General features: G+C 42.1%; 2 protein-coding genes across 4 annotated transcripts in view; one reads left to right on the forward strand and one right to left on the reverse strand.

Annotated features, from left to right (window-relative positions):
• Positions 1 to 14130, reverse strand: part of MED12L (mediator complex subunit 12L) — a 347645-nt gene that overhangs the window by 220005 nt on the left and 113510 nt on the right. The window lies entirely within an intron of this gene.
• On the forward strand, positions 12788 to 13747 carry GPR171 (G protein-coupled receptor 171). The gene has a single exon (XM_062216745.1). The coding sequence runs from the start codon at positions 12788 to 12790 to the stop codon at positions 13745 to 13747; it is 960 nt and encodes a 319-aa protein (XP_062072729.1).

The raw sequence follows: 14130 nt of genomic DNA on the forward strand, positions 1-14130 counted from the left end.
CCTGATATGGCTCCCACAACAGAGGGCCTGGGATGTCCGACCTGTACGCTGACGCTGACACCGTGGAAGGCAGAGGCAAGGAAGGGTCCAAACCCAGTCCTCTTACAAAGCCGGGCACATGCACCAGCCTCTTCAGCAGACACTCAGATTGTCAGATGAGAAGGCGTGACCATATAAGCTCAGTGTTAGCGGTGCAAGTACTTGGGGGTCGTAGGGGAGGAAAGCAAGTACAAACGAGAAAGCCGTCATTTGGACTCATCTGAAAGAGAAGCAGAGATGCTCAAGAGAACACCCTCCCACTCCGCTCTGTTTCTCCTGCATATCAGTCACGTGTCTGCCACTAGTTCCGCATTCTGTCCTGAACTCTACTGCTGCCAGCTGTATCCCTTAAGGCCGGAGAAAAGGGGGAGAGTAGCTATAAATACAAACACAAAGTCAGTTACTCGAGAGAAACTATCACACAAATTACAGCACTAGAGGGTTACTGGCCCCAAATGGCTTGGCATTTCTTCTGGGCGAGCTGCACTGTGAGGGTTTGTCGTCTGGCTTGGGAAAGAACAGTCAAAGCCACCGCTTCCTTCTGGTCACTTATTCTCTGCAAAACACAGTGGCGTGCGGATGACCATTTCTCGACACAACATCCTCCAAGAGGAAACGCTTAAAACAAAAGGTAGCGTTTCCTTCTCCCAGGTGCCACTTCTCAAAATCGGCAAGCATGTCATGGCACTGTTTGTATAAAAAAGATTAAATGTTGTATTAATTCATCTGCAGTAGATACACATTTCAAATGATATTTATGAGCTATCAAGAAAAGGAGTTACTGTACAAAATAAGGTATTCCCCAAAGCAATTTCATAATTTATAGGAAATAGGAGACATTATTCCCATTGATATCCCAAATGACCATCGACAGGATGTTACAAAACTACACCCATCTCGATGACTACAAAATGCATCATGAGTTTTTGCACTGATGAAAACTCATGAGCTTTATTTTTTGAAGACGCTCACTGTGTAACCTATGGCATCTCTTGAGGTCACAATCAGAGTTAAGATCTCCCTCCAAGCCACCTCACCCCGCTACCCAACCTATCTCAAGCACTCTGCAGGAGCTGCAACGCTTGGCTTTAGAGCAGGGGTAAGCCTGGTGTCCTATTATCAGCCCCCAGGTGTCACCAGCCAGAACCCACACACCAGTAAGGTGGGGGAAGCCCACAGCTGTGCTACTTCCCTTCTCTCCCACAAGCCCCACCACTCGATGACCTGCTAAACCTCGCCACAAAGCACACGGCCACGTCCTCGGGGCTGACTTTCCCATCACCCCATTTCCCGACATGAAGGACATCAAGAGAAGGGGACTCTCCTCAACTAACTCCACACAACATCTCATGATTTAGAATAAATTCTAAGCCAAAACTGTCTCTAGAGTTGACATGCAGCTTTCCTCAAGCTATTAATTACTTAACGTTCTATTGTAAACCATTAGCTTTCTAGAGGAACACGAGCTGTTTGTATATTCTAACAAAAGTGAGACCTCAATCCTGATTGTGTTTGCAAAGTGAAAGTCTGTTTCAACTCCTCTAATCACTTCCTTGCTAAGAAAAGCACGCCATGACCAGGCATCCTTTCTAATCTGGCCAATATAAATGGTTAGATGAAAATAAAGAGAAATACTATTTTTTCCCCGTTTTGTAGATTTATTTAAAGTCACATTTACAGAGTGAGCACGAGACGGAAAAAGATTTTTTTAAGATTTATTTATTTATTTGGAAGTCAGTTACAGAGAGAGAGGGAGAGACACGGAGAGAAATTTGCAATCTGCTGGTTCACTCCCCAAATGGCTACAATGGCCAGAGCTGGGCCAGGCTGAAGTCAGGAGCTTTTTCTGGGTCTCCCAATGTTCATCTTCCATTGCTTTTCCCAGGCGCATTAGCAGGGAGCTGGATCAGAAGTGGAACATCCAAGACTCTGGTGCCCAAATGGAATGCCGGAGTCACAGGAGGTGACCTAACCTACTATGCCACAACGTTGGCCCCCAAGAAATGCTATTTTTAATAAGAAAACAGAAGTTTCACACATGCTATTCAAAACAAGAGCTCCTTAACTGTTCACAAAGTACATTCCAAATGTCCTGGTTAATAAATGATCAAGTCCTGAGGAATATTTAATACCCAAATGAAGAGGAATTTAAAAAATCAGTCTAGAGGCCTCTGTTGTGGTGCAGCAGTTTAGCTACTGCCTGTGATACCAGAATCCTGTATGAGCACCAGTTCAAGTCCCAGCTGCTCCACTTCTAATTCAGCTCCCTGCTAACATGCCTGGGAAAAGCAGTTAAAAATAGCCCAAGTGCTTGGGTCCTTGCCAGCCACTTGGGATGCCTGTATGGAATTCCAGGTTCCTGGCTTCAGCCTGCTCTAGCCTTGGTCACAGTGGCCACTTGGGGAGTGAACCAACAGAAAGAAGCTTGCTCGCTCGCTAACTCTGCCTTTCAAATAAATAAGTAAATCTTTTCTTTAAAAAAGTCTAAGAGCTGGCACTATGGCTTAGCAGGTAAATCCAACTCTTGTGACACTGGCATCCCGTATAGGCGCTGGTTTGTGTCCCAGCTCCTCCACTTCTGATCCAGCTCCCTGTTAATGGCTTGGGTCCCCACCACTCAAGTGGGAGACCTAGAAGAAGCTCCAAGCTCTTTGCTTTGGCCTGACCCAGCCCTGGCCATTGTTTCCATCGAGGTAGTGAATCAACAGATGGAAGGTCCTTCTCTCTCTTTATCTCTGTGTCACTCTTTCAAATACAGAAGAAAAAAAAAATCCTTCCCCCAAAAAATCATTCTATAGTCTATCAAAGAGAGTGCACTAAAAAACCTTATCATAAGCCAATAAACCCAAGTCACCTGTCTACCGGCCAAACCTGACTGCTCAGATCTCCCTTCCCAGGACTAAGTCGTCTGTTTGTTCTCCTTCCAACCCTAGCACAGCACTGTCATTTTCCCCTGCAGTGGTTCCCAGCACCCCACCCTTTCCTAGGCAATGCTAGCTCATCAGCGCCTCCCATCTAAAACCACTGCGGTCATTTCTCTAAGTGCTTTCTTAAGCAACAAAACTGTTCTCTAGGATTGGAGCTCATGAGGCAGTCTGTAATCAATAAATATTTCCTGTTAGAATTTTCCATCAATACTTCATCAAAAACACAAGAGTTTCATTGGCAGAGAGGGAGAACCTCTCCAAAGGACACACTCCTGGAAAACTAACCCCAGTTTGTCAAATTCATTCTCTGCTCTGAAAACGGGTTAAGCCCAGCTTCCGAAGAAATGGACCACAACCCCTCAAAGAGGAAAGAAAGGGCATGAGCTTGGGTGACTTGAGGAGAAGCCTGATGACCTTTCAAAGCTCTTTCTTGCGGATTTCCCCCACCACACACTGTTTTATAACATGGGTCCAGCAGCAGTCACACTGCCCAGCAGAAACGTCACATGAAATGTACACTGACCCAACAGCAATGTGAAATCAGTGCAAAGGCAGACATTCAAATGACAGGGAAACACGCCCCTGTCACCTTCCCAGGCTGTGCAACCAAAACCTCTGCCTGTAAGTCATCTCCAAATTTTCACTGGCTATGTATTGGGAAGGTGAAACTGATGCAGACGTCAAATACAGAAACAGCCACATCTTGGAGCCTGCATGTATATATCTCACTTTAAAACTGCTCTGCCAGGGGCCAGCGGCAGGTTAAGCCACCAGCTACAAGAGCAGCATCCCATATGAACACCCCTTCATGTCCTGGTTGCTCCACCTCTGATCCAGCAACCTGCTAACGTGCCTGAGAAAGCAACCAAGGATGGCCTGAGTGCTTGGAGCCCCTGCAACCCACATGGAAGACTGCGGTGCAGTTCCAGGCTGCTGGCTTCCGCCTGGCCCAACCTGGCAGTTGCAGCCATTTGAGGAGTGAATGAGCAAATGGAAGATCTCACTGTCTCTCCCTCTCTCACTGTAACTCTGTAAAATTTTATTTAGTTATTTGAAAGGCAATCAATCAATCAATCAAATTACTCTGCCTAATCCCAAGGGTCATTCCACAATTTAAAGTTGCCAACCTCAACCAGAGTAAGTAAAATGTCTTTGGACTAATCCAGGTGGGAAATGGAGAGGTGCTTTAATAAACTTTCAAAATGAAAACTTCTGGTTATGCCTCGGGCACAGCAGTTATGCTGTTGGTTGCAATACCCACATCCCACATCAGAATGCCTGGGTTCCAGTCTAGAACCCATTCCCACTTCCAGCTTCCTGCTAATGCACACCCTGGGAGACAGCAATAATGGCTCAAGAACTTGGGTCCCTGCCAAACATAACCATGTGGATTAAGTTTCTGGCTCCCAGTTCAGCCTGGCCCAGCCCTGACATTTCAGGAGTGAACCAGTGGATCGATTTCTCTTTCTCTCTTTATCTCATTCTCTTATTCTTTCCCTCTCTTTCAAGTAAACAAATTTTTTTAAAAAAAAATTTAATGCAAACCTAAAGCACATTGGCTCCAGAGAGAGGGCTAACTGGAAGACACCCAAACTGTTAAAATGATTGATCACAAAAATCTTCAAGACATTAACTATTTTTAGTTGCAAATATTCTATGTTTGCAAATCCCATGAGAAAGAGAAAGATGTGAACAATGGTACGTTGCCAAGAGGCACTCAAAACCAAATGATGACAAATATTAAATGGGGAGGAGGAGACTGACCTGCTCCTTTGTAACCACTGTCCCTGTCCAACACTTGTGTTGTAAAAAGACTAAGAGCTGGGACTGTGAAGTCCAACTGTATAACGCTGTGCCCTTCTGAAAAGGGTGGAATCTCCCATAGCTAATGGGTTTGTTGTTTTTATTGTTTATTTCAGAGGCAGAGAGAGAGCTGCAGGAAGAGAGAGTTCCCATGTGCTGGTTTGCTCCGGAGATGCCCGGGAAATGGAAACTCAATCCAGATCTCTCACATCAGAGATGGGGATTCAATTACCTGAACCATCACTGCTGCCTCCTGGAAGCTGGAATTGGAACAAGAGACATGACTCAGGCTCACATACTCCAATATGAGACTGTGGGCATCCCAACATACATTTAACTACTCAGATACTTACCCTGGGTTTTTCTATTTTGTTTTGTTTTTCCTTCAAAGACAACAAGTTCTCAAACTGATGGCCTGGTTTTTGCCTTTTTGGTAACCTACCTCTGACATTCAACTTTCTCTGCCTTCCTTATTCCAAAGGGTTTCTAGGCTATGCTTAAAAGGCAAACCTTTTTTTTTTTTTTTTTACAGAAAACAGTACAAGCAAATGCTTTTGTTTTGTTCAATAAAATCAAAACCTTGATTTATGTGGGTAGGAGAGTAGTCCATAGAAACACTTTCCGGGGCCAGCATTGTGGTTCAGTGGGCTAAGCCTCTACTTGTGATGCCAGCATCCCATATCATAGTGTTGATTCTACTCCCATGAGTTCCACTTCCCATCCAGCTCCTTGCTAAAGCACCAGGAAAGGTGGCAGAAGATGGTCCAAGTGCTTGAGCCCCAGTCACCTAAGTGGGAGACTCAGACAGAGTTTCTGGGCCCTGGCTCAGGCTTGCCCAGATCTGGCTGTTGTGGCCATGTGGGGAGAAAAGAGCAGATGGAGGGTCTCTCTCCCTTTCTCTGTCACCCCACCCAAATACATACATACATACATACATAAATCTTATAAAAAACTTCCTTTCTCAACTAAAAACCTGTGGGAAAACTTAGCTTTAATACTCATTTTATATACACCAAATACCCATCAAGGAACTAAGAGATTGATGTAGGCAGGCATATAGGATAAAATTAATTAGGCTTGTGAGCTGGAAGGCCACGCCTTCACCATGCCTCCTGTGTGAGCTCATGGCCCTTCCTGACCACACCTGTGCGCTCACCTGCCAATCAGACTAATTAACCACGCCCCTTTCGAAGTGGATTAAAGGTCTGAAACACGGTGGGCATGGCCCCCTTGGCCCTTGTTGGCCATTATGGACCTTTGTTGCCCGCGCCTTCAGGGCTTCCTGCCCTGCATGCTCCTCCACGTGGCTGGCTCCTGGTGCTCGGTATGAATCCAGATTTCCCTCTCTTTTAGATAGAGCCCTCACTCTCCTATGCACTTCTCTCACTGAATAAAAAGCTTAAAAACGTATCATGCTGCCTGGTTTCTTTGTGCCAGTATTCAGAATTTTTCTCTGAATTCGTGGCTAGAACCTGCACAGCTTATTAATATTTCAGATCATTAATAAGCAAATCGGTAACAAGATCATTTCTTACTTAACAAGCATTCCCATGACAAGGTATGGGAAACACAACCTTAGCGCGCTTCTTGCAACTTGCGTTTCTGAAATAGGGGGTTAGTGATGACATGCACTTCCCGAAACAGTAACAAAATACACTCTGAAAACCATTTGTCCTCTGTGAAACAGACAAACAGAAATGGCTTCTGAAAATTGAAATGCAACTCATGTAAGAAAAAATTAAATTACCAGAGGTAGCAAGGAAAAAGTTGTATTTCCATTGTGCATAAACCACCACACAATGCCAGGTTGTCTAAGCTCACTGTGAAAAGGAAAAATATAATGCATTTTAAGAGATTCATCCCTGTGGCCGGTGCTGTGGCGCCAGCAGGTTAAAGCCGCCACTAGCAGTGCTGGCATCCCATACGGGCACAGGTTCTAGTCCCAGCTGCTCCACTTCTGACCCAGCTCTCTGCTATGGCCTGCGATAGCAGAAGATGGCCCAGGTCCTTGGACCCCTAGACCCACGTGGGAGACCCGGAAGAAGCTCCTGATCCTGGCTTCGGATCAGTGCAGCTCCAGCCATTGTGGCCATCTACGGAGCGAACCAGCGGATGGAAGACCTCTCTGTCTCTACCTCTCTCTGTAACTCTATCTTTCAAATAAATCTTTAAAAAAAGAGAGAGAGAGAGAGAGAGATTCATCCTCAGTAGTCCAAGAAAGAAACTCCACACTCAGAACTAGGGCACACAAGTACATTCACATTTGCCAACCCAGACACAGAAACTAGGTCTTCACAGAGTTTTAAAAATAGAAACTTGTACTTTTCAATTTTGTCAATAACCTAAAGTAAACCAGGAATGTTAACATATAAATGTGCCTACCAAAAAAAAAAAAAACCTAGCAAACCTCTTTTATCCCAGCTTTTCTTCAACCACATTGAAACCACTCGCCACTCATTTATAGCCAATTCAAGTCAAGTTCTCTCTCCCTTCTCTACCCCGTGAATGTAAACTCTAACCAGAACTTCACCCTTAACAGACTACAAATGTCTTTCTTACAGGTGTGTTCTTCCCAACAAGCACAAAAACCTTAAAATATGCATCATTTCCTCTCATCATTATGATACAAAGCATTCTTAATCAAAAAATCAAATAGGAAGTTTGAGAAACATTTAAAGTAACTGTGGAATTTTATGAGTGACTACATATACACATATGTAAGTAAATATTTACATATAAATTGACAATAATCATTATATGAACTTTGGAGAATGTCAGAGTATCTGAAACAAGGGGCCATATCAACCTCAGCCTCCTTACATTTAGTTTTTAAAAATTCCCTCAGCCTTCCTTAGTCTTCTGAGAGATCTTTCTTTTCAAAAGCTAATACGCAGGGATTCATCTTAAGAGTCTGGAGACCATTTAGATTCTGACTTTTTTCTTATTATCTGGAAAGCTGACAACTATTAGGAGAAAACAAGACGAGAGCCCCTCCAAAGCCATAAAGCATTAGAAGAAAACAGGCCCCATGTAGCCGGGCAGTGGCTGTGCCCATACAAACCAACTTTAGATAAGCGGATTTAACAAGTTCATTTTTTCTGTAGAAGCTGGTCTGATAAAGGAAATACGAGCTTATCAGTGGGGCAAAGGTGGCTCCTGCAGAGCCAGACTTCTGTTCAGTCCCCACCACGCGAGGCTCCTTCAGATATTCAGCAACCATTTGCTCACCCACAGTGCAGGATGGACATTCAAGCGAACAATGTAACTGCACACTGTAGGGTTCCTTTACATATAATCTATTTCTGATTAAATACCTGACCCAGTCCACTAAGCTGTTTGAGTCAAATACTGACAGCAGATCTAGACTCATAACTTGCAAAAACAGATACAGCGTATTCTTGAATGAAAAAACAATGCACTGTCAATAAAAACAATAAGCACACTATCCTAATATTTTGAAGTGTGTGTACATAGGCATAGAAAATTTTTAAAACATCTGTACCAAAGATGTGAACAGTAATTGTTTCTCTGCATAATGCTGTTCCTCTCATATTTCTACTTCCAAATTCTTCTACAAAGAGCAAAAAAGCAAAAATAAATAAAATCTATTCTCCCAGACTCTATTCAGTCCCATCTTTTGGGGGCTTTGTTTGTTTGTCTGTTTATTAATAGACATCTCACCAGGGACTCAAACTACAACAGTACCATTTCTTTATAACTTTGAAATGCTAGTGTCACTGTGTACACTAAAGCAATATTTACTTAAACACCTTATATCTTTAACTCATGCTCCCTTTCAGAGATGAATGTTGAAAATTCTTTGAAATCAGTATGACACAGAGCATATTTAGAGAAGTTTAAAAAAAAAAAAAAGAAGTGGCAGGGGAAAGGGGGGTGGGTACTACAATGAACAAATAAAATCTTTTCTATAAAAAAAAAATACTGAAAAATCTGCATTTCTTAGGAAAGTATAGATGAATTTTTTTTAAAAAAATGAAACAAACAAAAAACTTCTGGAGGAGAACTTTCATACAGCTCAACTACTTGCAAGCCACGGTTTCATCTACGTCAACATGCAACCTTTTAAAACCACACAAAAAGGAAAGGAAATTTTTAGTATAGCCAGCAACTCTGCAATGGGCCTGCTACTGCTCCTGCTGCGGCTAACCAAACAGCTCATGCCTTTCTGAAGACTGTGAGCTAGGCCAGCTGAGGCTCTGTGAAGATACCCCCAGGTATGTCTTTTTAAATACTTTATATATTCAAATGCTTTCCCATGGATGGCAGATTTATGATTTTTTAGTGTCTAAGCCATGTAAAGTTTAAAAAAAAAAAAAAGCCAACAGGTAACTAAGTTGTTGTGTAAGAGGGCACCATCTATTAATCTCTAAATAGATCCTAGTTGTAAGCTACACTGTAATTTTCTTCACTGATTCCACCCATCTGTCACAAAAAGAGAGCTTAACTCAACCAGACTCCATAACTAGGGCCGTTTAATTACTCACTAACTAAACTGTATAACGGAATGGCTCAAGGCCATGTTAGTCTCACAATGCAGAAGAGGTCACAAAATGATGTTCCTCTACACACATTATATCAGTAATTCCAAGAAAATTCCACTGCAAATTTTTAGAAAATATAATGAGTTCGTTGATTTTCTGAGCAAAGGGCTCTCTATTGGAACTAAAAAGACACTTGAAAATGTTTCTTCTTTTGCTGGAGTATCGCTAAGCACCTCAAATTCCACTTGCCAACAACTGGCTCAAAAAATATTTAGCAAGTACTTAATTCTCACATTTGTGCTAGAGGATACACGATGCTACAGTATAATTTAACTTCTATTCAACATAACCAAACATTTCAAATACATGTTCTCATTGCAATCTACACAGAAGTTCATTGCTACAGAGAAGATTTATCAAATAAATTCTTTTTATTAAATTTTTTTAAATGATGAATTATTTGAAAGACAGAGAGATAGCTCTCATTTGCTGATTCACCCTCAGTCCCCTGGCCGCCAATGCCCATAACCATCCCCGTCCACAGAGAAGAACCTGGAACTCAAATCAGGTATCCCACATGGGTGCCAGGAATCCAATTATTTGAGCATCACTGCTGTCTCCAAGGGTCTGCGTTAGCAGGCATCTGGAGCCAGGTGTCAGAGACTGTTACTGAACTCAAGTACTCCCATGTGAGACAACAGCATCTTAACTAATGCCTTCACCACTAGGCAAATGTCTGCTGCACAAATTATTCTTTCAATTTTCTCTTTACCATATAAGCCACGTTCATAAAATAAGACTTTCTTATAGTGTTAGCAATAGGAGATCTGTAAGAACAAATTATTATGTAACATCTGGAATAAGAGTATTAGCCCAAATCCTAGCACCTTATATTAAGCAAAGGCAGGACATGTGATCAATGTACAAATAGTTTTCTGGAGAGCAAGGGTGTTTTTATTTATTTGAAAAGCAGAAAGACAGTGAGAGAGAGACAGAGAGAGATATTCCATCTGCTGGTTCACTCCACACATGTCCACCACAGAAAGAGCTGGGCCAGGCCGAAGCCAGGAGCCTGGAACTCACCCTGGGTCTCACTTGTGGATTGCAGGGGTCCAAGCATTTGAGTTACCACCTGCTATTTCCCAGGGTGTCAACAGCAAGAATCTGGAAGCGTGAGCACAGCCAGGACTAGAACTCAGGCACTCTAATATGGGACACAGGTGTCCCAGGCAGCATCCTGACCCTGTGCCAAACACCTGTTGCTACACTAGTTTTTAACAGAGAATAAAAGTGTGCTGAGAACAGTAATAGTAACTATCACAAATCAAGGTCATAAGGAACTCGGTGGATCCTGGAGCAGCTCTCAGAGGTGAAGCTACCCTTGAGGCCCACAGAGATACCGAGAGTGAGGCACAGCAAAGGACGTGGTAGTGAGCCTAGGACATGAGCATCAAGGACAGACCCTAGTCCTGCTCCAACCAGCTGAGAAACCTGAGCAAACCCAGGTGCCAGACCTCAGTCTCCTCCAACTGGGAGCTGTGCTCGAGGCCATCAATAAAGGTTCTGCTCATCCTGTAAGTCCTGGGGTTCCCATGCAAGTGCACAAGGCAGGAAGGACGTGCTCACAGCACAGCTGAGAGCCCACCCATCTAAAGCAGAGAGTGAAGATTCAGAGTCTATGGGGAAGACAGTGAGAAATGCATGGAAATGTAGAAAATAAAACCAGCTTATACTTACAGGACAGGATGATCTAGGTCTAGTTTTTGAGTGTGTGTGTGTGTGTGTGTATTAAAATGAAACATCAAAGTACATGAAGATTAAATTTCTTTTAATAGTATCTGGTGGAAGGGAATATTTTACTTCAGCTCATTTACAAGGAAATTGATCAGAACATAATTCCTGCGACACAGTAAATCCTTGGTCAAGACTGGCTGCTATTATCATGGTTATCGTTGTCACTATTACCATCATTACTGGGACAGTGCTTTCGAGTGGGTTTGAGCATGGCTTCCGAGATCAGACAGTGCTGGAATCCTGCCTCTAATCCATACCAGCCCTATCAGCTTGGGCACTTCACTTGTTATGCCTCAGTTTTCTCATGTCTAACACAACGGTGATAACAACATCATTCTCAATGGAATGATGAAAGGTTAAGTTCATGGCAAGTACTTGGCACAGCACAAAAAGGAAGTGTTCAATTATTGTGGGTTTGGTACACAACAAGATTATTCATGGACCCTGAAGTCCTAACTCAGATAGGGAAAGGGAAGGACATGTACCCTTTAAGCGACACATTAACTTAGAATGTTTTATACGCATTATATTCATCTGGTTCCATATTCTGTTGTATTCCAAGATGTACGTAATGGTTCATTAAACAACTGGAAGAATTAAGGCTTAAAAGGTTTAACAGTTGTTTTGCTTTGCTTTTTAAGGAAGATTTAAAAGAATGGCTGATTTGGCCCTTGATGTCAACCATCTTCTATATCAGCCATTATACACACTAACTGCTATTTTTAAAGAGGTTATATGTCAGGCTTTTTCTGCCAAAATAAAAAAAAATAGGCTTCTGGTCTTTAAAACCAAAGAAATTTGTTTGATATTCAAAAAGATGGCTCATATCAAAAGGCAGCACCAGAAATAAGTATTTTATTCATTTTGGTAACATTGATATAAAACAGAATTTTTTATATTTCATACTAAATACTTCAGAACCCAGTATTTACTTTGTATTTACAGCACATGTCAGTTGGACTGCCCACTTTTCAGGTTTCCACAGCCACAGGTGGCTGGGGATTATGATACTGTAGCCACCATACTATTACGAAATGGGAGCAAAGAAAGGGCGGGGAATAAACAACAATTCAAGGTCAAATTCTCATCCTGGGACTATTTCTACTCAAGAAGTAAAATTTTGATTCTTAAAGTGTTAACAGGCTACACGACGAAAGCCTACTTTTTAAATTTCATAGCAATTTTCTGTCATTCTCCTAATTCCCCATCCGCCCAAGCTGTTCTAGCTTGAGGAACTATGTGAATCTATATAAAAATAAAAAAAGATAGGAAGAAAAAACCAAAAAGCTTCATTGAAAGCAATTCTGCCTGCCTCAACCACAGCCGTGGCTTCCTCTCTCCACTTCTCAGAATCTCAACTCACTTATCTTCCCTGCAAACTAACTTTCAGCCCAACTGTTAACAAAAGGGCTACCAGAACGCAAAAGCACCAGGTCAAAAATATCCCTCTTAAAAACACAACTACAAAATATTTCCTGAAAGCCTCAGAAACCAGACAACGGAAACCCCAGGTTTCCCAGAATCTAGGATTTTCCTACCAGGCCACAGTCTGATAAATTCACCAATAAAAGTCTACCCAAGAACTAGAAAGACAACGGGTACTGTGAATGCAAATGTTTTTAGAGAAAAGTTTCTGATTTTAATTACTAAGATCCACTCCCTTTTTTATTCCCCAGATTCTTCAGAGTTTTTAATTGACAATCATCCTTGGGATCCCTCATGATGACCAACAGTTCATTCTTCTGCCCAGTTTACAGAGATCTGGAGCCATTCACATATTTTTTTTATTTAGTTTTCCTTATCGGGATTATTGGAAGTTGCTTTGCAGCCTGGGCTTTCATACAGAAGAACACACATCACAGGTGTGTGAGCATATACTTAATTAACTTGCTTACGGCCGATTTCCTGCTCATTTTGTCACTGCCAGTGAAAATTGTTGTCGACCTGGGTGTGGCCCCCTGGAAGCTGAAGATATTCCACTGCCAGGTGACAGCCTGCCTCATCTACATCAATATGTACTTGTCCATCATCTTCCTGGCATTCGTCAGCATGGATCGCTGCCTTCAGTTGGTACACAGCTGTAAGATCTACCGAATACAAGAACCTGGATTTGCCAAAATGATATCAGCAGTGGTGTGGCTTATGGTCCTTCTTATTATGGTGCCAAACATGTTGATTCCCATCAAAGACATCAAGGAAAAGTCACAGGTGGGTTGCATGGAATTCAAAAAGGAGTTTGGAAGAAACTGGCATTTGTTAACCAACTTCCTATGTGTAGCAATATTTTTAAATTTCTCAACCATCATTTTAATATCTAACTGCCTTGTAGTTCGACAACTCTACAGAAACAGAGACAATGAAAATTATCCACATGTGAGAAGAGCCCTCATCAACATATTCTTGGTGACTACAGCATACATCATATGCTTTGTTCCTTATCACATTGTCCGAATCCCATACACCCTCAGCCAGACAGAATTCATATCAGACTGTTCAACCAGGATCTCACTCTTCAAAGCCAAAGAGGCCACACTACTGCTAGCTGTGTCAAACCTGTGTTTTGACCCTATCTTGTACTATCATCTCTCAAAAGCATTCCGCTTAAAAGTCACTGAGACTTTTGCCTCCCTGAAGGAACCCAAGACTCTCAAAGACAAATCAGGGTGTGCTAATGAAGGGTAAGCAAAAGGATCTCTCAGGCTGCCACTTCTTTCCTTTCCGGCCCATAAAGTTACATTTTGAAAGAAAAGAATGTACTTCAATAGTAAAATGCAGACTGCTAGCAAATGTGGACTGACTTGGAAAGGCAAGCCAACCTTGTTCTTCTTATGGTGGTTGATACAGCTTAACCCTAATATTGCTACAAAAACCTCAAGTCTCATAGAATCAATGGCAAAGTCTGTGACAACCTTAAAACACAAAATAGGTCCATGATGTAGACTCAGAGATAGTCACTGAAATGTCTAGAAATGATGCCTTGATTGAAAAAAAAAAAAAAAAAAAAAAGCAAAATAATCTCCATGTCCTTAAGCAATACGATTTTAAAAGCCTTTAGATCACTTAAA

The sequence above is a fragment of the Lepus europaeus genome, chromosome 2 (assembly GCF_033115175.1).
Source record: "Lepus europaeus isolate LE1 chromosome 2, mLepTim1.pri, whole genome shotgun sequence".
Classification (NCBI taxonomy): Eukaryota; Metazoa; Chordata; class Mammalia; order Lagomorpha; family Leporidae; genus Lepus; species Lepus europaeus.

What these genes read in the sequence shown, in the direction of transcription:
- GPR171 (XM_062216745.1), top strand. Translation starts at nt 12,788, where the DNA reads ATGACCAACAGTTCATTCTTCTGCCCAGTTTACAGAGATCTGGAGCCA.